At 42.2% G+C, this 25,183-nt stretch overlaps 1 protein-coding gene across 2 annotated transcripts in view; it reads left to right on the forward strand.

Moving 5' to 3' along the window:
• prkcea (protein kinase C, epsilon a) overlaps positions 1 to 25,183 on the forward strand; it is a 589,489-nt gene that overhangs the window by 382,769 nt on the left and 181,537 nt on the right. For both annotated transcript variants that reach the window (XM_072580649.1, XM_072580650.1), the window contains 4 exons: positions 6,602 to 6,744; positions 12,489 to 12,585; positions 16,701 to 16,906; positions 20,203 to 20,376. In XM_072580649.1, the coding sequence (XP_072436750.1) occupies positions 6,602 to 6,744; positions 12,489 to 12,585; positions 16,701 to 16,906; positions 20,203 to 20,376 (620 nt within the window). The remainder of the gene's footprint in view (positions 1 to 6,601; positions 6,745 to 12,488; positions 12,586 to 16,700; positions 16,907 to 20,202; positions 20,377 to 25,183) is intronic.

Here is a 25,183-nt window from a genome sequence, read left to right on the forward strand (position 1 = left end):
AATATGAACATTGATTTTGTCAAAAGTCAATTAAAATTACTATAATTTAGTGATTTTTAATGTTGAATGGGCAGGAGCTTAACTTTTCATTTTAGCTGGAAAGATATGAAAGTGCTTTTTCTGCACTGACGTGGGCTTGTACATGTAAATTGCTGAGATTAGAGTTTCAGCATCTGTGCTGTCAAATGTCCTTATGGATAAGACTAGTTGAAGTAGCATTATTAGGTTTAGTGGGGTTGCTGAGTGTTTCATTTATTTATGTTTCTTGCCAAATCACTGACAGCCAAATCTTTTACAGTCCATGGGAAATTCAAGAAATCAAAGGCAAAGTTTTGATTAGTCTTTGCACTAATTAATTTTTAACTTATGATGACTTTGTAGCTTTGCATCTCCTTAATATCTCAAACTCCTTTCTGAAAGATGATGACGCTTTTCTTAAATAATTCTATTGGGGTGAAACAATAGTTATTTAATTACATCATAGTTACAACAAAGAGCATCTTTGCCCATGGAATTAGATGATGTCATGCATGAATGTTAGCTTTCACAACCCAAGTTGATTGGACCAAAGTTTCTTGCTGGCCTTAAGGATCTATCTTGAATGAAGTTGGGGTTTTTTGCAATCAACTGTGGTGCGTGTGGACCTGCATCACTACATTTGGCCAAAATTGACAATATAACAATGACAGGTTTTGTACAGGAACTGGGCAAGAACAACCTCACTTAATGGGTAGGTGTCATCTTCTAAAGATGAAGCTAAGTAATGTTATTGGAACAGAGGAAAGCTACATATGTTCCTTGGCCATGTTGCAGCTGACTGTGGAGTGCTTGTTGCTGATGCCAGGTGCCTACATTGGATGGTGTTTCATTCCCCAGCATTCATAAGAAGAAACTCTGTGACTGCTGCCAAGTGCAAGGAAATGACGATATTTTCTGGATCAGTTGGTTTCCAAGTTCTGTGTTTATGTACTGTGATGTACAGGCACTACGACCTGAACCTTAAGTTTTTTTTTGGTGAAGTGCGATTTGTGTTGATTGTTTGTTTAAGGGATTCTCACCCTGAGAACAAGTTAGATTTCTGGCCACACCTTACAATTTTCACTCCATGGGCATTGGCATTCGAAAATGTGGCAGCCTCTAAGAGATTGACACATTTCCGATTCAGTTAGAATATGCTTCTGTACTTGACGACTGCACCTCAGGCTGGACCGGTAACTATTATGAGAAGGACACTGAGCACTCAGGGACACCCAGCTCATAAACCGGACCAGGCTGCTTGTCTGGCCTATTTGCTCTTTCTCACTCTGAGCCTAAATGGATGGTCACAGCATTTCTGCCTTGTTCCTTTTTACACTTTGACCCTTGCACCAGACATACCAGGCTCACAGTATTTCTGTTTTGCCTTGGCGTTTAGCACAGTCACAAAGCCAGGAAGCTTGTTATGGTTGTCTGCACACCCCATAATCAAGCCGTGATGGTACCCTTCAGACAGGGGGGGGCCCTTGCACAGTAAGTCAAAGGCAGCCTCTGATGTCAATGAAGGAGCTTGGACACTCAGGGCATTTAGGGTCAGGTTGCTCTACTTATAAGTACTGAGAAGCCAAATGTTGCACAACCCACCACTCGTCCTGATTGTTTCTGCCCTATCCTGGGCTGGTTTCCTTCTCGAATGAAAGAGAGAGGGAGAGAGACAGAGTCAGGTATTAAAGGAGATGAAAGTGGGTGGGCACAGCTATTGTAGTTGCTACAGTTGGGGAGGTGCCCCAAGCAAGCGAGTAGGAGGTTAGGGTGGGTGAGAGGGAGTGGAGAAGATCTTGCAGGAATTAGTGAGTGGTCAAACACAAACCTCAGTGGGAAGTGGATGAACAGTACAGACAGAGTGAGTGTGAGGGGGCACTTACTTTGATGAGTTGGAGAATGACATTGATTTCTTTCTGACAATGCTGTGCATTCCTCCAGGTGTCTGGGATTACATTGAGCCAGTTGGCAGCCTTGGACCAGGCTGGCATGATCTGGTGTAGTGGCCTCCATCCCTGGTCCTGGGGGAAGGAAACATCCTGTAACTGCATCACCCGATCCAATAGGACCTCCAGGTCCCTGCCTGAAAAATAGTTCACTTGTTTGCAACTCTGAGACAAATGTCAGGAACTCTGTTCATGGCATCTTTGAATGGACGCTGCTTGTCTGGGTTAATGATGGCCTTTAAAAGATGGTGCCAGTGTCAGAAATGCTGGTCAATACTGGGGTATCTCAGCAGTGGCACATTGCCTGGGAATGACGCTTGTAACATGGTGCTAGAATTGGACAAGAGGGACACAGTAGGTAGTTAATGAGACAAAGTTTGGTAAGATACAATGAGATATCTTACTCAGCCTCACAATAAATTCTTGAAAAAAATTGGATGCAGTTGGCTCTTAGCCAATGAGAAATATAAGCTTCACCCCACAGTCTCAGTTTAAGATATTAGCCAAGCAATAATGGCCCCTTATCTGTACAACAGTTCCACCATAGTGGACAGTGTTATCATCTGAGACTCTATTTACTCAATCACACAGTTGGGCTTGAATCCATGGTGTTCTGAGAATTGCATTAATGCAGTCACAAAATGTTTAGATACGCACATTTACAATTAACTGCAGCTCAATGATGAACTGCTATGACTAATTGATAGAGGAACATTAGCAGTGCAGGATGAATTGTCATTGAAGTTGTACTTCCTCTTCTGAAAGCTGCAAGCCAGCAATTCATCACATCATCCGAATGTCAGTAGGACGGTGGCACCCAGGAAACTGTCCCCATGTATCTCATTTCCATTAGTGACCCTTCCAACCCCAGGGACTGCTGAGCAAATAGTACTTGTAATCCTGTTGACAGTAATAGAAGACACTTGGGGCCTCAGCTTTGGAGAATCCTCTGTGGAAAGGGGTTCAATGTCCCTAGATCGAAATACTAAACATCAGCAAGCTGCCCAATGATGCTCAGAAAAGATATGCAGTTTTGTAAAGGAGGCTCAAAGCACAAGAATAGATGCACCACGCGCATAATAATGGACACTGTCCTCTGACTTTCTAAAAGTTGACACAACCTTCAAACCTTTTAATAAACCTTCTGAAAAAAAGATTTCTATCATTCACTTTTGTACTGAACCATGTTCTTTCTCCACATTCCCAACATTTCTCTGATTCTGTACAAATAATAAACAAAGAGAATCTTCCCACTTCTAACACTCTGCTTCACGAACGAACATTGACAAAGAAGTCCAAACTGACCACTGATCAATTCATACCTTTTAATCAAAGTCAGAAAAGGCTATGGTTATTAAAATATTATTTGCAGTTACTGTTATGAAACAGAAGAGTTTGAACTGGGCTTTGTTTGAACTGACTCTGTAGTATTTCTTTTGTAATCCTGGGAATCAATTTAACCAGTTTAAGTAAAATCCATTTATTCCCTCAACCACCCTCATTGTCAGTTTTCAGTTAAATGTGGACAGATTTTTCAGTTTGAGATTCAGTACTGTTCAGAAAGTAAGAGCAGTTTGTCGTCTCTGAGTCTGATCTACCCATGAGAAGGGAAAGAAGAGATCAGAAACTCCCTGTGTTGGCAACTTCAAATATCATTCCCAACGTAAACCTAACAAGTGATGGTTTCAAGATCTTCACATTAATTACAACAAATTTTCAAGATGTCTATTTTGCAATAGATTGATTTATTTTGGATATTGAAACCATTTTCTTATTGCCATTCCTCATCATATATTTCTGATGAATTGGGCTCAGAGTTCAATATTATTTAACTATGTGTGACTCACTTGCCGTGAAACCTGTGATGATGAGAACTATGTATGAAATGTCAAAGAAGCCAATACTGAGTGATGTAATTCATACTAAATGAAAACCAAAAGAACTGTGGATGCTGTAAATCAGAAACAAAAACACAAGTTGGGGGGATAGCTCAGTAGGTCTGAACGCATCAGTAAAAAGAAATCAGAGTTAATGTTTCTGATCCAGTGACCCTTCCTCAGAACTGATGGTAGCTAGAGAAATGTCAGTTTTTATGCAGAAGGTAGAGTGGGATAAGGGAGTCAGGAGTAAATATTAGGTGAGGATAGAGACCAAAGAGAGAGAAAAGTTGGACAGACAAATTAGTCAATAGCGATATGGCTAGGAGGGTGAATAGCTGTTAATGGAGACTGTTAGTGACAAACAATGGGTTGCATTTAATGAAGTGGAGGAGTCGGTGTTGGACTGGGTGGACAAACACCACCCCCCCCCCCCCCCCCCCCCCCCACCGGTTATAATCCAACAAGTTTATTTGGAAGTACAAATATACTTCTTTCATCAGGTAGCTAGTGGAGAAGGATTATAGGACACAGAATTTATAGCAAAAGATCATAATATATTGATGCAATATATTGAACAAGCCTAGATTGCTGTTAAGATTTTCATATTTTAAATTGTGTTGCAGGTTTCGATTCATTAATATGTAAATGCCAGAACTTCTTTCGAGGATGTACATGTATTTGGAAAGGCAAGGACTGATTAGGGATAGTCAACATGGCTTTGTGCGTGGGAAATCATGTCTCACAAACTTGATTGAGTTTTTTTGAGAAAGTAACAAAGAGGATTGATGAGGGCAGAGTGATAGATGTGATCTATATGGACTTCATTAAGGCATTCGACAAGGGAGACTGAATAGGAATGTTAGATCTCACAGAATACAGGGAGAACTAGCCATTTGGATACAGAACTGGCTCAAAGGTAGAAGAGGGTGGTGGTGGAGGGTTGTTTTTCAGACTGGAGGTCTATGACCAGTGGAGTACCACAAGGATTGGTGCTGGGTCCTGTACTATTTGTCATTTACATAAATGACTTGGATGTGAGCATAAGAGGTACAGTTAGTAAGTTTGCAGATGACACCAAAATTGGAGGTGTAGTGGACAGGGAAGAGGGTTACCTCAGATTACAACAGAATCTCAACCAGATGGACCAATGGGCAGAGAAGTGCAATTCAGATAAATGTGAGGTGCTGCATTTTGGGAAAGCAAATCATAACAGGGTGTATACACTTAATCGTAAGGTCCTAGGGAGTGTTGCTGAACAAAGAGACCTTGGAGTGCAGGTTCATAGCTCCTTGAAAGTGAAGTTGCAGGTAGATAGAATAGTGCAGAAGGCGTTTAGTATGCTTTCTTTTATTGGTCAGATTATTGAGTACAGGAGTTGGGAGGTCATATTGCGGCTGTACAGGACATTGGTTAGGCCACTGTTGGAATATTGCATGCAATTCTGGTCTCCTTCCTATCGGAAAGATGTTGTGAAATTTGAAAGGGTTCAGAAAAGATTTACAAGGATGTTACCAGGGTTGGAGGATCTGAGCTACAGGGAGAGGCTGAATAGGCTGGGGCTGTTTTCCCTGGAGTGTCGGAGGCTGAGGGGTAACCTTATAGAGGTTTACAAAATTATGAGGGACATGGATAGGATAAATAGGCAAAGTCTTTTCCCTGGGGTCGGGGAGTTCAGAAATAGAGGGCATAGGTTTAGGGTGAGAGGGTAAAGATATAAAAGAGACCTAAGGGGCAACGTTTGCACACATAGGGTGGATGGGTTTATGAATGGGAAAGGTTTGGAGGGATATGGGCTGGGTGTTAGCAGGTGGGACTAGATTGGGTTGGGATATCTGGTCGGCATGGACGGGTTGGACCGAAGGGTCAGTTTCCATGCTGTACATCTCTATGACTCTCTGACTCTAAGTCCCATTCCTGAGATAACGTGTAGTACGTAATAGCAGACTATGTGATAACAAGGCCTTGTGTGTGGGGTGAGGTGTGGGGTGAGAGCTAGGACATGGGAGAGTTTAAGCCCTAAAGTTATTGAACTTAATATTGAATCTGGGGAGCTGCAGGCCACCCAAGCAGAAAGTGAGGTGTTGTTCTTCCAGCTTTCACTGAGCTTCATTGCAGCACTGCAGCAAGCCTGAGACAGAGATGTTGGCCAAGGAACTACATAAAGCAGGCAGAATGTAGGTGTTCTGTGAAGTGGTCACCCAGTCTATGCTTTGTTTCTCCAATGTAGAGGAGACCATATTGTGAGCAGCGAATGCAGCAGACTAGATTGTGAGAAATGCAGGTAAGTTATTGCTTCACCTGGAAAGTATATTTGACCCTTGGATAGTGAGGAAGGTGCCATGGGGTTGCGGGGGGTGTTGGGATTGAAGGAAGAGTGGACTAGGGTGTCCCAGAGGGAACGGTCCCTATGAAAGTTGAACAAGGGCGGAGAGGGGAATATGTGTCTGGTGGTGGCAACTTGATGGAGGTGGCGAAAATGACGCTGATGATCTTCTGGATGTGGATACTGGTGGGATTTAGTCATTTATGCTATTTACTTGGCACCTTCTTTCTTCGGGAAGGCCATTGATAATCATTTCACTTCTGTTCATTTGCTGAATAAACACTGAATTGTCTCTATCAAAACGATGGGTGTCATCTTCAAAGTACCAATTCTGTTCCAGCTTTCATTTTTGCTTTTAGTTTAAAACAAAATTGTTGCTCCAAAGCCAGACAAATCCCACATTTATTAATGAAATGTTTCCATCCCTTATGTAGTGTGCAAGATGAATGTCCACAGACGTTGTGAAACCAATGTGGCACCAAACTGCGGAGTTGATGCTCGAGGGATAGCTAAAGTGCTGGCAGATCTCGGTGTTACTCCAGATAAGATCACCAACAGTGGACAACGGAAGAAAAAGGTAGAATATTAAAAGTGAAAAATATGCACTTTGAATGTGTGACTGAATGAGGAATAATGCACTGTTACATTACAATACTTTGCATGACTGAGATCAAGTTCCTCAAAACATCAAAAACAGTTATAAAGTAGATATCACAAATATCTAAAAAATCTTCCAGATTTGATCTCTGCTGATCTATCTGATTTCTTCTGGGGTGGCACTACCCTACATGGTTGAGGTGCAGTCGGAGGCAATATGGTTTGGTGGGAGGGGGAGGCTAGGGATGGTGGTTGCACATCTTTTCCTGGCTTCTCTTATTGAACCATTAGTCAGTGTGAGAGAGCCATTTCCCCTTTCCACACTTGGGTTGGAATCTTGCTGGTGTGCAAACACAGTTCCATAGCTGTTAGCATTTCTCATGCAATTACACATTTTGCAGCTCATTTTGTATGTGTGCATGAGGAGTGGGGCAAATCTTATTGCCAGAGCAGAGCAGAGCAGGCGGGAGGTCATTGCCCAGACCCCACTCCAACCTCTGTGAACTTACAGGGTTGAAGGTCCTGACACTATATTCAAAGGGCACCCAGCTAGATGTTTATTCTCTGCAAGCCAGGAGCATCTGTTGAATTGGTTACCTACAGATGAACATCCTGGTCTTTCCACCATTCCCCTTCCCCATTCAGTCTACCTTCCTTTCCCATACAGGCTTCCACACTTGGCCAGCCACCTTATGCATTCCCATTAAGATCTAGCCTTCTGCCCTCAGTCAGTCTGTGTCTTGTCAGAGTACTGGGTTAACGGAAAGGTTCTTGGTAGTGTGGATGAACAGAGAGATCTTGGTGTCTATGTGCAGAGAACCCTGAGAGTTGCCACCCAGGTTGACAGGATTAGATTAGATTCCCTACAGTGTGGAAACAGGTCCTTCGGCCCAACAAATCCACACTGACCCGCCGAAGAGTAACCCACCCAGATCCATTTCCCTCTGACTAATGCACCTAACACTATGTAATGTTCTATGTTCTTTTGCAAGTATATGCATCCCAGGAATACTCCTTAATAGGCAAAGTCACCAGAATTAGGTGCCAATTCCCAATTAAGTTCTCTGCAAGTGAGAAATACTTGCCTTTGAATCCCAAATGCATAAAAGAGGCATGCAGGTACTGTACTGCAGTACTTTGGAGTGAATAGCTACTGTTGTGTCCTCTTTGGAGAGTGTTCTTCCCAACTACAAAATAAAGGACCCCAGCACTCTTTCCTAGTCACTAGTTACTGTTCGAAATGCCTTCATTTTGAAACTCGTCTTCCTTCACCTGCCATTAATGAAGCTCTCATGGATGGAACTTCTTCACTTTCTGGAAAATAATCTGAAGGACGTAACTATTGAATATTGCTCTTTGATCGTTTGAAAAATCGGCTTGAGAAATTGTTTCACAGTTTACCGTGAGACAGAGAGTGTATCAGTCTTTCTTATTGGGTACTGGAAGTTATAGCACTCGAACAAAAGACAAACTACTGTGGATAAAGAAGCTTCCTTTCATTTGGTTTAAAAATTATTTAGAATTGTATTCTTGTAGTCGAGTCTAGAGAGGCCAACATGGGAAGGCAGAAAAAGCAGCAAAGGCTTTGCTGCTGCAGGGACCATCAGTGCAGATCACCACTTTTCATGAGCCTTCACTCCTGCTGAGGTAGCAACACCTTAGACTGAGAACTGGAACTAAAACTGGGCGTGTGCCAATGGCGAAACTGCAAATAAAGAAGAATGGTGGGTATAGAAGAAATTTTCTTCCTCCAGTACACAAGGAGTTAACGGAGTTAAAAACCACAGCTTTAAGTGATTTTTTTTTCCTGTTGTTTTGTATGATCGCTATTTTCCCATGGCCTTGAGACAGAATGTATTTCGGATCTCCCTTAAACCATTCAGCTCTGCTCCTTGTCCTGTTTTGTTTTGCTCCATTGCTGCCAATCTTATAACCTTTTGAATGACGGCCAATTGTCTTTGTATCTACCTTCACTGAAATAGATGGAAACAAAATCTCATATTGTCAGCAGAACTTAGTATGATAAATAAATTAATATTAATGGTAATTTCTTAAAACTTCTTTTGTATTTCTGTTGATTGTTGCGTGACCATTCATCAAGGATGGAAATGGAACAAGGGTCGGATTTAAAAATGTTACAAAGAAAATTTGTTAGCAGAACAAGATTGAGATTTATACATACTTAATGACAACCAGAGCAATTTCAATCTCACATTCAATAAACTTAACTGTGTGTCTGAAGCTCATTCTTGTCCAGTACAATTTCACAGTGAAGCTAGTAACATACTTATCCAATGCCTAAAGCACTAATAAAGCAAATGTCGCAAAATAAAATCATGTTTCATGCTTTTCTGGCAGATCTCCAATTCTTCTCCTTCCTCCCTTGTACTCCCTCCCAGTGTGTGGTCTCTGAGTTCAACAATCATTATTATCCTGAACATGATATCAAGTAAATGATTCTTTCATTTAAGTGACCCCTTGATAGACCTTCATTTTCCTTGGTATCTCCATGTTGCCTGTTTGCAAGCAGGTTCTGCATTATTAAGAGCTAATCAGCCATTACATCGCCAATGCGGGACTGGCATTGTACATCAGCTGGAAGGTTGGCATTGGGCAGAAATCATAGGATAGAAACATAAACACCAGAGCAGTCTTGATGAATGTGAGAAGGTGACTTGGTGGTTAGCAGTGCTGGGGCAGCACGGTGGCTCAGTGGTTAGCACTGCTGCCTCACTGCACCAGAGACTCAGGTTCGATTCCGGCCTTGGGTGACTGTCTGTGTGGAGTTTGTACGTTCTCTCCATATCTGCATATGTTTCCTCTGGGTGTTCCGGTTTCCTCTTACAGTCTAAAGATGTGCACATTAGGTGAATTGGCCATGCTGAATTGCCCGTAGTGTTCAGAGATGTGTAAGTTAGGTACATCAATCAGGGGTAAGTGCAGAGTAACGGGGACTGGGTTTGGGTGGGATACTCTTTAGAGGTTTGGTGTTGAGTTGAAGGGCATATTTCCACACTGTAGGGATTCTAAGTGACTATTTGCATGCACTATTGACATAGAGTTCAAGTGTCTTCCCTCCCCCTTCTGCCAACACCACTATCACCACTACCCATACAACCATACATTACCTCCTACCTGATTGCCACAGGCCTTTCCCTTGGGTGCCCTGCAATGGCCTCGTGCCACCTAAATTTCTTTTTCCACCTATCAGCCAAGGTCAATATTCAGGAGAGATTCTTTCCTGAGTTAATTCTGTTAAAATCTGGACTTGCAACTCCAAACAAGGTCAGGACAGGAACAGTGAACGAAAAGATCCTCAGCACAGCTTTGGCTTGTTCCATCCAAGGTGAAGGGAAGTGTGTGGCAAGATTACTGGGCTGGGCAGGAGCATCTGCTATGTGCTGCTGGAAAACCTCTGGACAATTCTTGCCAGAGTTAGCAAGAGTTCCATTGAGATACAGGAAAAGTTTCAAAAACATCAGTAGTCAAAGTTTATTGTTCATTGGCATGAGCTCAAGACCAGTAAACTCCACTGGGAGCTGAAGAAATAACAATTTACTTGATCATTAGATACTTTGTACATTTCTCTTGTGACCTCAAAGTGGCAGGATGCTGTAATTTTTCCCGGCCTGTGAAAGATTTGAATGGCACAATGCAATTTTACAAGTAACCCCAACTCCATAATTTGATAATTGATGCCAAACAATGCTGGCAGATAGGATTCCCTTTGAGTAGAACTTGAATTTCCTTGATTTGGAGGAGCTGGTGTTGGACTGCACTGGACAAAGATAAAAATCACACAACACCAGGTTATAGTGCAACAGGAGGTTATAGTACAACAGGTTTATTTGGAAGCACTTGCTTTCAAGCGCTGCTGTACAAGGTGGTTGTGGAACATGACCATACGACACAGAATTTATAGCAAAAGGATTACCATGTCATGGAGTTGCAATGATATATTAAACAACTTTAGCTAAAAATCGCACCTCACCAGGTTATAGTTCTTAAACAAATTTGGATTAAGTCTTTCATCTTTTAGAATGGGTTATGGTGGTTTAGGTTCTTTAATACCTAAGTCCCAGAATTACATATATCATTCCAACTCAATGACACTGTAATCCTTTTGCTATAAATTCTGTGTCGTATGGTCATGTTCCACAACCACCTGATGAAGAGGCAGCACCTTGAAAGCTAGTGCTTCCAAATAAACCAGTTGGACTATAACCTGGTGTTGTATGATTTTTAGCTTTGAATTACCTTGTTCTTGTTTTGCAGGCATTTTGCGAATGAACCAAGGCCTAACTTCAAGGACCTGTGTTGGGTTCAGTCATGCTTCAGCCTTCTCAGTGATAGGCTCCTTACATTGATAAACGTGTGGCTAATGACTGCTTTTGACCCTGACAGAACTTGTTCTGCAACAAATGGGATAGGTGGCAGACACTAACAGAGTGTCACTTCTGTGCAATTCCACCTGTGAAGCCAGGAGGAGCAAAAGGCTTCCCAGACTATTAGCATTTGCCAGCACCCCTCCACCAGTTGTCACAACTCCTGCTCTGAGATTTGCCTTTAGGCATTTGCTAGCAAGGCAAGCCACTCATTATTTGCACAATCAGAGCTATTTCATTTAGCTGAAAATGTGTTGCTGAAAAAGCGCAGCAGGTCAGGCAGCATCCAAGGAGCAGGAGAATCGACGTTTCGGGCATGGGCCCTTCTTCAGGAATGAGGAAAGTGTGTCCAGCAGGCTAATATAAAAGGTAGGGAGGAGGGACTTGGGGGAGGGGCATTGGAAATGCGATAGATGGAAGGAGGTCAAGGTGAGGGTGATAGGCCGGAGTGGGGGTGGGGGCGGAGAGGTCAGGAAGAAGATTGCAGGTTAGGAATGCGGTGCTGAGTTCGAGGGTTGGGACAGAGACAAGGTGGGGGAGGGGAAATGAGGAAACTGGAGAAATCTGAGTTCATCCCTTGTGGTTGGAGGATTCCTAGGGGGAAGATGAGGCGCTCTTCCTCCAGCCGTCGTGTTGCTATGGTCTGGCGATGGAGGAGTCCAAGGACCTGCATGTCCTTGGTGGAGGGGGAGGGGGAGTGGAAGTGTTGAGCCACGGGATGGTTGGGTTGGTTGGTCCGGGTGTCCCAGAGGTGTTCTCTGAAACATTCCGCAAGTAGGCGGCCTGTCTCCCCAATATAGAGGAGGCCACATCGGGTGCAGCGGATGCAGTAAATGATGTGTGTGGAGGTGCATGTGAATTTGTGGCGGATATGGAAGGATCCCTTGGGGTCTTGGAGGGAAGGAAGGGGGGAGGTGTGCCCTGTTTATTTTCAATTATCATTCATTTCGGATACAAACGAATTGTGCAAATATGCAGTGTTTTTCATTTCAAGATACAAAACTAAGACCATTTCAGGCAGTTATGCAACATATGCAAAGCTCTTTGAACCTTTTAACACACCCAGAAATTAAGTTACAATAACAGTGAAGATGCGATTTACTCTGAGGCAATGAAAGCATTGGTCAGCCTGCTCTGCTTTGCATTTCAGGTTTTTGATGAATATAGTGAAATAGATTGAATATACATGCCATTTACAATGAAACAATCTCATAATTATTTTGTAGCAACTTTATCAAATGTAAGCGAACTGTGTCTTCACTCTGTGGAGTGCTGCTGGAGCAGTGTTCGAACATGGTGTAAGCAGAATGTTTGTTAAGTGGCTTTCATCTCTCTTCAGTTGAACACAGGTCAGGATCCACAGCAATCGATCCCTGGAGCGGCACCATCAGAAGAAGACAGATCGAAATCAGCACCAACATCCCCGTGTGATCAGGGTAAGATCAGCAAATTGTTGAACCATTTATTGTTCAGCTTCCCCTCCTCTCCCCATGCCATTTCTTCCACTTTATTGTGGAATCATTAGCATCATTGACATGGTAGCTCAGTGATTAGACATTGCTGCCTCACAGTGCTAGGGATCTGGGTTCAATCCCACCCTCCACAACTGTCTGACTGTGTGGAATTTGCACATTCTCTGTGGTTCTGCATGCATGAGTTTGCTCCCACATTTGAATGATGTGCAGGTTAGTGGATTGGCTGTGATAAATTGCCCATAATGTGCAGACTAGGTGAATTAGCTATGGGAATTGCAGGGTTATAGATTAGGGGGTTGGCTTTTATTTTATTTGGCTGTTCAGAGGGTTGGTGTGGACTCGAATGGCCTGATTCCACAATGCAGATTGGATCGTTCATCATTTTCAGAATGGAAAATACCCCAATATTTTTAGGCATTGCCATGGTCTAGTGAGTAAAGCAGTCAAAGAAAGAGGTGCTTTTATTTTCTCTCTCTCCTCCCGATAAGGAAAGATTTTGGTTACCTACACTTTTCGTAAACACTGACAGATGCTGTGTTTCCTTCAGTTGCTGACCTGAGAACTGACGGCACTCCTTCAGCTGAAACTTAGACAGCTCACATTTCCCTGATGGTTTCTGCTGGAACCATGTGCACTGCGGTTTAAACATAAAGAGACTCCTCCAAAGTAACTGTATGTGGCTAACAAAGAACTCAGTTACCAAGAACTGTGATTAGTTCAGTGTATGTTTGGTGTCTTTGAAATAAAGAATATTCTGCTTATTTTTGGAACTTGTGGTTTTTCTAATGTGCTCATCATTGTTTATGTTTGGATTGTTCATGAAGCCATGCAATGCATCTTCTTGAATTCCCCCATCACTCAATATGTGAATGTATTGTCCGATATGATGCTGTTCCGATATTCAGTCCCGAATCTGCAGAGAGTTAACTTTTTATATCAATGATGGGTTCTACACTTTAGCTCAGTGCCACTGGGCCAGGAACAGGAGGGATGAAACAAGATGTCTAATTCAAACTAAAACAAAACAAATAAGTGTGGTTGCTGAAGATCGGAAGCAGAAATAGAAATTGCTGGAGAAACTCAGCAGGTCTGTCAGCATCCGCGGACAGAAAGCAGAGGTAACACTTCAAGTCATTAATTCTGCCTTCTTCCCACAGATGCTGCCAGACCCGCTGAGTTTCTCCAACAATTTCAGTTTCTGGTTCAGGATGCCTAATTCACCTGGATCAGGATGTAGTGGCCCTCTTATTTGCATGTCATGTTCCCTTCTGAGAATGTGTATGTGTTGGACAAGGCTCCAGAAGCATTGCACCATAACACAAGTCTTTCAACATATCTGTTTGTTTGAGTGTTCACTCTTGGGAAGTGGGGACTGCTGACAAGGCCAGTGCTTATTGTCCATCCTAATTTGCCTCTTCAAAAGGTCCTTCTTGAACTGCAACAGTCCATGTGATGAAGATACTTGTACCTTCCATTTAAATGGGACGTTCAAGAATCTTGATCTTGCAGTGATTGTTGTACTGTAAATGTGTCCAGGCAAGGTTAATCCTGAGGAATACCATACGCACCATGCACTGTAATGATGCCATAAAGCCTACAGTTTTAGATGTGAATGGAGTAAAACCTAATATCTGATCCTCTTCAGAATCAGCAACAATGTAACATGCATTAAACTGTATCTTGTTAACGGCAAGAAACTATCCTAGTTACAACAGGAAGTGGTTTTCCTCTGCCATATAAGACCAAGAAGTGCCTCTAGTTTCCTGCATTTAAAGGGGATGGAGGCAGCAACTTTCACATGATCACAGCACTTCCAATGTAGTGAGCTGACACGCCCATTCAAGAAGGTATGGGAAGGGAGCTGGTGCAAGTCATTACAATGTCAGAGTTGTACATCAATGTTATCTGCCATCATGTAAGATGTAAATACCCAATTGGCCAATCCCTACAGTACGTACCTGATCTTAGCTATTGGCTGCTGACTGGGGCAAAACGTGAGATGCATTAACCTGGAGACGAGAGACCTAAGGCCCCTTTAGGGTCTCTCTCAGAAGATTTGACAACAGGATTCAAAGTTAAGGGCTGGATGTTACATTTCTTGATGAGGTGAGGGAGGCAGAATGAAAACTCATGGTCCACCTGCTCCTGCTCCCATCCCTGCCATCTCCTTGTGTCCAGTCAAGCCTATGAGATGGCCTATAATGGCTATCTGGTGGGAACGATTATAGGTGCTTCCTGATCAGAAATTCTCCCCTTTGCTCCCTTCCAACCTTGCAGTTATTATCAGGGATAATTTCTTTTGCCTATGGTTAGAAACCATAATATACTCAGTACCTGATATTGGGGCATCATATAACAAAGGGCTGGTGCCATGGTTGTGGCTTGAATTGTAAAGGCTCCCTGCTCTCAGAAGCAGTTTTTATTATTCAATGAAGACATAACATATTTTTAAAAAGATAATTTATAAAAATGCACCAATTTTCCTACAAGAATCTGCTAGTACATTCAACCAAAGCCTATGAGGCAGGTCTGTTCAATGGTCCTTCAGCCTTTACATTATGGCTGATATAAAGGACTCTAAGTCTCTAAAACATCCAACACCCACAAAATGCAGCAGGCAATGAACACCTGCATATGGTTGAATTGTTAACAATAACTTGTAAATTAATGTTTTCAGAGCGGTGAGCAGGCTGCTGTTTTCAGTTCCTATGCATGTTACATATTACTGGACAGTGGCCTGAAGATGTTGGAAATTTCTGCCAGCACCTGAGGAGATGGTGCAGCACACCCAAGTTGGGAAGTTCAAATCCGGTCCAGAGTTTTAATGTAGTAAATAGTAAAGATCTGATTCCATTGCCGTGCATATCAAAAACAGTAAAGCCTCAAATTAAGACATTAACAAATGAAATTAACCATACATTTTTGCACATGTAGTGTAAACTCAGAATTTGTAATATATTAAAGAAGAGAAAGGGATATATATTTGTACCAGAAGTGATCCAGAAAAGGACAGGAAAAAGGAAGAGAAAAAAAGCTAAATTGGTTGTTCTGCACAGTTCTAATGGGCTAAATAACCTCCTTCTGAATGGTAAAATACTATGAATTGAATTTAATCGGGCACTGTTGTCCTAGTTCATCTAGTAAAATTGTCAGGGAAGCCCAGCCTTACTTGAGACATTGTCCTGCTGCTATTTAATGAATGATTGGATCTCAACCACTCAGCATCAGGGCGTCCTGTCTCAGAGCGGCTGGCCAGTCAGTGGCCGGAGGAGGAGGGGGTGTCAGTGCTGCAGTGAGGCTGAGAGGAGGGTGAGCTACCCTAGTGTTGGGAACAGAGTCAAAGCTGTGAACTTGTCAGGACCAAGCTGAAAAGCCCTGGGGAGTTGTGGCAGAGGGAGGCCCGCAGGCTGAGAGCTAGATCTTACAGGGACAGTGCCTCTGATGGACACTGGAGATGCCTCCCCCTTGTCCCAGTGCTGCCTTGAGGTGAGAAAGCAACTGTCCTGTATGCTTGGAGTAGGCCCATCCTGACGTGGATTAAAACCCTCCATTTGGGTGAAACCCTTAAATGGGTATTAATTCCTCTCCCCAGCCTCTGGTAAAGTTGCTATGGGCAAGGAGCAGGTTTGTAGACAGCAGGCACAGCACCAATGGTATTTTACAAGGCCCCCCGCCCCCGGCTTTTCCCCCAGCCCTTTAGTCCGCAGTTCTGCTGGAGTGGGGTTGTTAGAGGGGTGGCATATTGTCTAGCCCTATGATTCTCAAACAATTACCGGTACATCTCACCCACATCACAGCCAATCGCAGTGGTATTCCCTGGAGTGCAGCAGTAAGCTTCATGCCTAAGAAAAATGCTTCATTAGAGAATAAAGAACTTCTAGCCTCTCCCTTGTATCTCAATGGTGCATTATAAATGTATGTTGCTTTCTCATGTTTGGAGTGGTGTGTATCTAAGGTTTGAGGGCTGCAGTGGAAGAGATCAAATTATAAAGAGCTGGTGTTTTGGTAACAAGTGAAAATTTATTTGGATAACACAAAGTTAAGTCCTACTTCAAATTTCCATTTTGTTCCCTCAGAGCTGAAAGAACTTGAAAACAACATTAGAAAGGCGCTTTCATTTGATAATAGAGGAGATGAACACAAAGGAGCAGGAGCAGATACACAAGTGCTAACACCTGGTGAAAATGGGGAAAATGGAGAGCTGAAACAGTTCCAGAACAAGCATTATAATTTAGAAGACTTCTCCTTCATTAAAGTATTAGGGAAAGGCAGCTTTGGCAAGGTGAGTGTTGCGCTATAGGGAATCACAATATTTGTTTAAAAATCATACATATCAAGGAGACATTCTGTGGTATAAATGCTAAGTTTCCCTTCTGTATTTATCCGAGTTACATTATTCTCAAGGTATTTTCATCAAAGAAAACTATAAGAACTCTATGTCAAAAGTGGTAGGCATAGTGGCTCAGTGGTTCACACCACTGTCTCACAGTAGCAGACACCTGAATTCGATTCCACCCTCAAGCGACTGTCTGTGTGGAGTTTGCATATTCTCCCTGTGTCTGTGTGGGTTTCCTCATGAGGTAGCTGTCCACACACAAACACCACTCTGTATTTTATATTCAATAATCCAACCAATCACTGTCAAGCACCCTTTTCATTCCCCCCCACTGCCGTACCCCCACCTCCCCATCACTGCTAGGGATCACATCCATTTGGGAGTGTCAGGTGTGGGGATTTCCTCGGAGAAAGTGAGGACTGCAGATGCTGGAGATTAGAGTTGAGAGTGTGGTGCTGGAAAAGCACAGCAGGTCAGGCAGTATCCAAGGACCAGGAGAGTCGATGTTTCGGGCAAGAGCCTCTCATCAGAAATATATTCCTGATGAGAGACTCTTGCCTGAAATGCTGATTACTCCTGCTCCTCAGATGCTGCCTGACCTGCTGTGCTTTTCCAGCACCACACTCTCGATGGAGTCGGGATCGCCATCAGTCCAAGAGACTCAGGATTTCTGTCAGTTTGGGAGAGCAGGGATGACTGGATGGGAGTTTGGGTGAGGAAGGGATTACATGGTCAGTGAGGGAAAGCAGTGTTCTTAAAATGCTTCTCGTTCCCCCCCTCCACCCCCACCATTCAATCCAGCAATAAACAAACAAAAAGAAACAAATACCAAATAGACTTTTACTGCAGCTGTCAGTATTGCAGTGCTTTCCTCTGCTTCATCCATCTTCTGTGTACAGCAGGTCAGGTCATCATTGCCAGAGAGAAATGCTTCTGGTGCTGAATCCAGCTGGAAATACCAGGAATTTATTTTTATCTCAGACTATACTACAGCACATAATAATTGTTTTGACATATAATTTGCAATTTATAATTTTTGACATACAATTCTGAATTAGGAATTCCTCACAAAATAAACTAAAAAAAACTTCATCCTCACTAAATAAGTAATCAGAATAAGTTTTGAATGGTGAAGGACGAGGAAATTCTTACATTAATCAGAAGGATTTGGGAAACCTACATGAATTGCAGAAAGTGAATATGTAGGTACAGGCTAACAATTAGGAAGACAGACGATATGTTTGTTTTTATTACTAGGGATTGGAGGATGAGAATAAGGAAGTCTTACTGCAATTATCCATGATGTGGAGGTGCCGGTGTTGGACTGGGGTAGACAAAGTTAAAAATCACAACAACAGGTTATATCGAACTGATACAATAGATTGAACACACTGCATTGACACTATGATTTTTGCTATAAATTCTGTGTCTTATGAACCTACCCCACAAGTTGTTTCCAAATAGGCCTGTTGGACTATAACCTGATGTCGTGTGATTTTTAACTTTGCAGTTATCCAGGTCACCAGTGAGGCCAGTGTGCAAATTTTACCTGCTGACCAAAGGAAGAACATGTTTTTGTCAGGAAGGATTGAAACATTTGTGCACTTTGATGGGTTTCTGGGGTGAGGAGGGAGGGTAGATTGGGCCTGTATTCTCGGAGTTTGGAAGAATGAGAGGAGCTCTAATGCAAATGAATACCATTCTTAAAAGGGCTTGATAGGGTAGGCACCAAATGACTGAGGAATCTAGGACATGCATTGCAGCCTCAGAACAAGACGTGAATCATTCGGAACAGAGATAATAAGACTGTGCTTCCTTGAAATTCTCTATTCCACAGACCTGTGAATGTTCAGTCAGTGAATATATTCAAGACAGAGGGTGGTAGATTTTGGGGATTAAATGAAATAAGGGAGGGGAATTGAGGCAGGAGATCAGCCATGATCTTGTTGAATGGTGGAGCCAGTTCGAAGGGCAAAATGGTCTACTCCTCCTCCTATTTCCTATGTTCTTTTATTCTTCTCTAAGACAATCTTTAGCTATTCATAATAAAAGCAGAAAATGCTGCAAACACTCATCAGATCAGTGAACAACCGTGGAGAGAAGAGATAAGTTAGTATTCTAGATGTTGACATCTTATTAAAAGTCACTGTGTGGCTCATCTGAATGTGGAGCCTAGAGAAGCAAATGGCAGCCATCAATCTTCTCTTGGTTACCCACTCACTCTCCCCAGTCAGTACACCCCCAGCATCTACTGGAGGGCACTTACCAGGAAGGCAGCAAACCCAATGTCTTCTTTGTGCAATCACTGAGTCTCCTCTGGCAATCTGATTGGCATTTGAAGCATGCTTGTAACTTAATGACATTGCCTAATGCAATTCAGGACTAAAACTTCTAGTACGTTCTGCAGAAAGCACCATGAAATGAACTTCTGCCACCCAGAGCCCAGATTAGTTTTAATAAATGAGACTTGTATTTTCAGAGAAATGGGAACCTTACCCAGGGAGAAACTGTCTGTTTCATGTCCTCTCCAACGTCACGATCCACGATAGTCATGTAGGACAAAATATCCTCATTGTATCTACCAATCCAACATTATCTTTCTGAAAACGTTTTATGGCAGTATGAATGGAACACTGGGAGTGAGACTTCCCACCATTTTTGGGGCTGCAATGTCAGGATGAACTGGAGGTCTCAAGCCTACACTTGCTGGTAACAATATTCCCGAAGACGACATGGTTTAGGTATCCTCAAAGGTGGACTTTTTGGGGCAAGCCGGGACTTGCTGAAATTAAACTAACAGCATAGGACAGGCAGTGCTGAATATCCTTGGTAATGGAGAGGAATGCCCTCTGGTAAGGAGTTTTTTGTCCACATGGGCGGCCGTCCCGTCCTGAGGCCGTGCTATTGGGGTATTGGAGCTTCCGGCTTGTCTTGCTCCCCCTATGGCAAGATGCCTGTGAGCCTGAAAGGTCATTCCCAATTGGGCCTTAAGTATTTACCTTTGCTATGCACCTCCATGGAATGGGCAACCAATCTACACCCCAGTCCAATGCGGGGAAATGTTCCCAACTGCTGGAAAATGTTGGGAAGCCATTCTGATGAGGCTCCCCGCTATTTTCCAATCACATTCTCCCTACTCCCGAAACAGTCTTTGTGGGGCCAGGAAAGCTCTCCCTTGGATTCTGCGTCTCTGGGCCCAGTTCTTGTAATAGAGTACTAATGCTTTTGTTTGTACATTGTAGGTCATGCTGGCTGAGCTAAAAGGTACAGATGAAGTCTATGCTGTAAAGGTGCTAAAGAAAGATGTAATTCTCCAGGATGATGACGTGGACTGCACAATGACTGAGAAAAGGATACTGGCATTAGCAAGAAAGCACCCTTACCTGACCCAACTATTTTGCTGCTTCCAGACAAAGGTATGTGTTTATGGAATACACATTCACCACAATATATACAGATGGAAATACACCGCTATTCCAAAAAACTAACACATTATGATTGTATTCAGCATAAAGGTAAGTACTGTCTAATTCATCTTAGGAACAACTGTCTCTGTCAAATCAGGAAAATACTGAGTTTTATTTGGGGATCAGTGCTATTTTAATTCATTTTGACTCAAATAGCAGTAAGTTGCAAGGACCCTCCACGTCCCTAGGTAAAAGGACAAAAGTCATTCCAGGGTTTTTTGCTGGTGGCCCATTGAGCCATGCATGTGTGTGCATTGACAGAAGACAGGATCTAACTTGGTTATGATGCACGTAAAGTCTACTTATCTGTCTACCTGACTTACTGCTTATTGATGTTTGGTGAGTACAAGAGGCGCTGCATGGAACAAACCCTGTGACAGGGCGTGAACATACTTATAGAATCAAAGAATCCTACAGTACAGTCTACCTGCCACTTTTGCAAGACTCACTGGTCTATAGTTCCCTGGTTTATCTCTGTCACCTTTCTTGAAAATAAGCCAAGCAAGAGGGCGCAGGTAATTGAGAGAAAAACAGAAATACTTGATTGAAGATAATCTGATTTTTAATCTGCTCTCATACACCCACTGTTACCAGCTTCAACTGTTCCTGCAGGTCTACCAGATACTGATCTGTTGCAGTCTCACTAGTGCCATTCATGACATTTGTGGAAAATTTCCAAGTTGTCAATTGCAGCACTGATATGGAACTTCAGAAAATCTCTGATTTGCTCAGAGAATTATTTTAATTTTTCCTTTTAGAATATCATTCGTTACCCTGAAAGCACATGTTCTACAGTAATGTTTCCTTCAAGTGATTGCAAGGCAATGCAGCTGTAAACATCAACTCAACAGTACCGCTTTTGCAATGCTGTTGTTTTATGGACGTGGTCCATGAGGGTAGACTATGTTTTCTCAGTTATATCCTTAAAGCATTTTTGAAGATGGACCCTCCTGTTCATTCTAACTCAAGTTCTTTCAGTGCAATATATTAGCATGGATAGAAGGGGAAGACTGTGATCATTATGGATTATGTTAGCTGTTTATGGTACCTTAAAGTATTCGGTAATTCTGTTGCTAACTACTTGAGACAGACGGAGCTACTCACTTTTCTAATTTTGGAAAGTATTGAGTCATGTGGTGCTGCAGGGGTAACACTAGCCATGCCACACTGCAATGAAGTGAATGCTATGCTTCAATTTCTTAGCAGCCTTACGTGTTATGTGCTCAAGCCAGTGGAGTAGCACGGCATTAAAGAGCGATGTGAAGAGACATTGGCTGTATACACCGGGTTTGCATTTATGAATATGAATTAAGTGTAAAAGTATTTATTTCTTATCTAGTCTCCTGAGACTTTTTTAAAGGAGCTGTGAATCTGGTAAAACAAGGCAAAGTGAATGGATGATAGAGTGATGGAAGCTCTTTGCTAGGGTGTGGGATGGATTAGTTCTGAGCAGGAAATGGTGAGGACATGGTGGAGCAGTTTAGGAAAAGCAATGTTACGTGAGTTACTGGCATGCAGCTGTGGGCTAATTTTCAAGATCCCCCTAGGGGGAGATAGTCACGTCGTGTAGATTAGCAATGCTGAAGCTTAGACTCATGCTCTGGGGAGATGGGTTCAAATCTCACCCTGGCAGCTGGTGCTATTTAAATTCAATTAGTAAATCTGGAATTCAAAGCATGTTTTGGTATTGTATCTTCCATTGTTGTCAAAATCTATCTGGTTCACTAATGTCCTTTAGGGAAAGAAATCTGCCTTTCTTACGTGGAGTGGCCTATATGTGATGCCAGACTCACAGCAATGTGGTTGAATCTTAAATATTTTCTGAAATGGCTCTCAGTTCATGGGTAACCCTGCGTCCCCTGTTTAATCTGTTTCAACCCTGTTCAAGTGGCCGAACATTCTCTCTGTCTGTTAGTTGCTGTGACTCTCATGACCTGGCAATATTGTGCAGGAGATGGCAGATTATCTTGGACCTTGACAGTCTCTCAAAGCTGTACTACAGGATACCTCCACCTTCCCTGTGTCTCACACAGGTCCAGGAATCCAAATTCTTATTTAAAAAACACCAAATGACTGCTCAGTTGAGTCATGGATATTTTTATATCTGATCTCTGACAAAATTTATTGAGTCATCAGCCAAGGTCTGTGAGGGAAATCCCTCATTTCAAGTCTCCAGCAAGTTGCTTCTCACTAGAACATCGTGGTGCAGGATGCAGGCATCGTGAGCCGCTGCCCACCTTCACAAAACATTCTGGATGATCTTATCACCGTGTATACAGGAAGTAAAGCTTTCTACAGTTGGTGGGCAGGGGACAGACTGATTACAGCAAGAGGTTGTCAGGGATATTCAGATGATATTCCCTTGGACTAGGGAAAATCCTTCAGTAGTTACCATTCCTGTTACTTGCTCTGATATAGAGTCATAGAGAAGTACAGCACGGAGACAGACCCTTCAGTCCAACGCATCCATGTTGATCAGATATCCTAACCTAATCTAATCCCATTTCCAGCACTTGGCCCATATCCCTCTAAAGCCTTCCTATTCATATACTCATCCAGATGCCTTTTAAATGCTGAAATTGTACCAGCCTCCGTCACTTCCTCTGGCAGTGCATTCCATACACGCACCACCTTCTGCATGAAATGGTCGCCCCTTAGGTCCTGTTTATATCTTTTCCCTCTCACCTTAAACTAATGCTCTCTAGTTCTGGACTCCACACCCCAGGGAAAAGACTTTGTCTATTTATCCTATCCATGCCCCTCATGATTTTATAAACCTCTATAAAGTCACCCCTCAGCCTCAGATGCTTCAGGGAAAACAGCACCAGCTATTCAGCCTCTCCCAATAGTGCAAATCCTCCAACCCTGGCAACATCCTTGTAAATCTTTCCGGAACCATTTCAAGTTTCACAACATCCTTCTGATAGGAACGAGACCAGAATTGCACACAATATTCCAAAGGTGGCCTAACCAATGTCCTGTACAATCACAACAAGACCTCTCAACTCCTGTACTCAATACTCTGACCAATAAAGGAAAGCATATCAAGCACCTTCCTCACTATCCTATGTACCTATGACTCTATTTTCATGGAACTATTATCCTACATTTCAAGGTCTCTTTGTTCAGCAACAGTCCCTAGGACCTTACTACTAAGTATATAAGTCCTGTTCTGATTTGCTTTTCCAAAATGCAGCACCTTGCATTTATCTAAATTAAACTTCATCTGCCACTTCTCAGCCCATTGGCCCATCTGATTAGGATCCTGTATGACTTGTGGAAACTGAGTTGAATTTATCACCATGTTTATGATCTGCTTTAAGTAACAGTGCACAGTGAGTATATATTGCAAATGTGAACAGTAACAGCCTGGAATTACCAGGATGAAAATTGCTTTCATTAAGAGGGCATCATTAGTGATAAAATAATGTTAGGTGAGATAATTGTACTCGTCTGTAAATAAAATTCAATATAAATGATTTATTGAGAAAAATATGAGCGATTCATTTGTACAGAACATAAGGTGACCCTCTCAGATTCAACATTACGCTTCATGGGTTTCTTTTACATTATTTAGCCATGCCATTCGTCCCGAACAATACATTGTAATGGAAAATCGCAATCATTTGTCAAATGATTATGTGCAAGTCACTTGGATGTGTTTTGCTTCTAGTTAAGTAATTATATTTTCCAAGGCGAAAGTTAGTATGTTGACTTCTATATCAAGTAAAGAAACTTTTTGTCGCTTGGGCAACCATACGATTTCAAGATCAGTTTCAGATACACTGTGAGATGTACATTTCATCACTCCCTGGTATCCTGGGCAAACTGAATACTTCAAATGTAAAGAAATCAGAGACTTCTCAAAAACTGAATCTTGTAAGTGCTGCAGTTCTTGGCAAAATCAAGGGATATATCAAGTGACAAAATTATTCCCGCCTTCTGTGTCAACTTTTCTATGATTTTCAATGAGTTTTTCAATTTTTAGTTCGAAAGATACCTCTATTTGTCAAAATGGCAGGTAGGTATAAAAATATTTTCCCCTGCACTTGTTGTGACCTCTGTAAGTCATGTATATTTGGATCAGAAGAATAAACATGGAGCAGAAGTTTGAGCAGAATATGATGCTTGAGAAACTATGCAAAGCTGCAAAATGATTTGGGTATCAACAAACAAATTATAGAGCCTTGCACTCTATTGCATCTACGTACATGTAGAACCATTTCATGTGTACAGAACAAAGGAGATGGAACTCATTACAAGGCAAATTAAAATGGGCAGGGATCAGTGAGTGTTGGAGACGCATAAAATACATTTCTCATGCTGTATAATCAAAGGGTTGGCAACTCTGATATAAGTGAATAAATAAAAGCAAGACTGTTTCAGGACTTGCCCTTGGGCTCTTGAACTGAATAGCTCTGAGCACCTTTTTTGGTGGGTTAGCATATGACTGACTATTGTAATGATGCCATCATTGGAAATTATTTGGATTGCTAATTTAAATTAATGAGCACAAATTGTGATTATCGATAAAACAAACAGATTTTTTGAGTTGCTTGTGACCTGAAAATCAGGAATGGCATGCTATGCAGGTAGAGGTGTCTACCGTAACTCACTTAATCAAATATTTTCTCATCTGATTTCTTCAGTCAAGAAATGCACCAGAATTAGATTTAGTCCATACACAAGCATGCACAAAGGGAATGAACAAAATCCAATTTAGATATAACTAACTTATAATTTGAAGTGACAGGTT

The sequence above is a fragment of the Chiloscyllium punctatum genome, chromosome 11 (genome assembly GCF_047496795.1).
Source record: "Chiloscyllium punctatum isolate Juve2018m chromosome 11, sChiPun1.3, whole genome shotgun sequence".
NCBI classification, from domain to species: domain Eukaryota; kingdom Metazoa; phylum Chordata; class Chondrichthyes; order Orectolobiformes; family Hemiscylliidae; genus Chiloscyllium; species Chiloscyllium punctatum.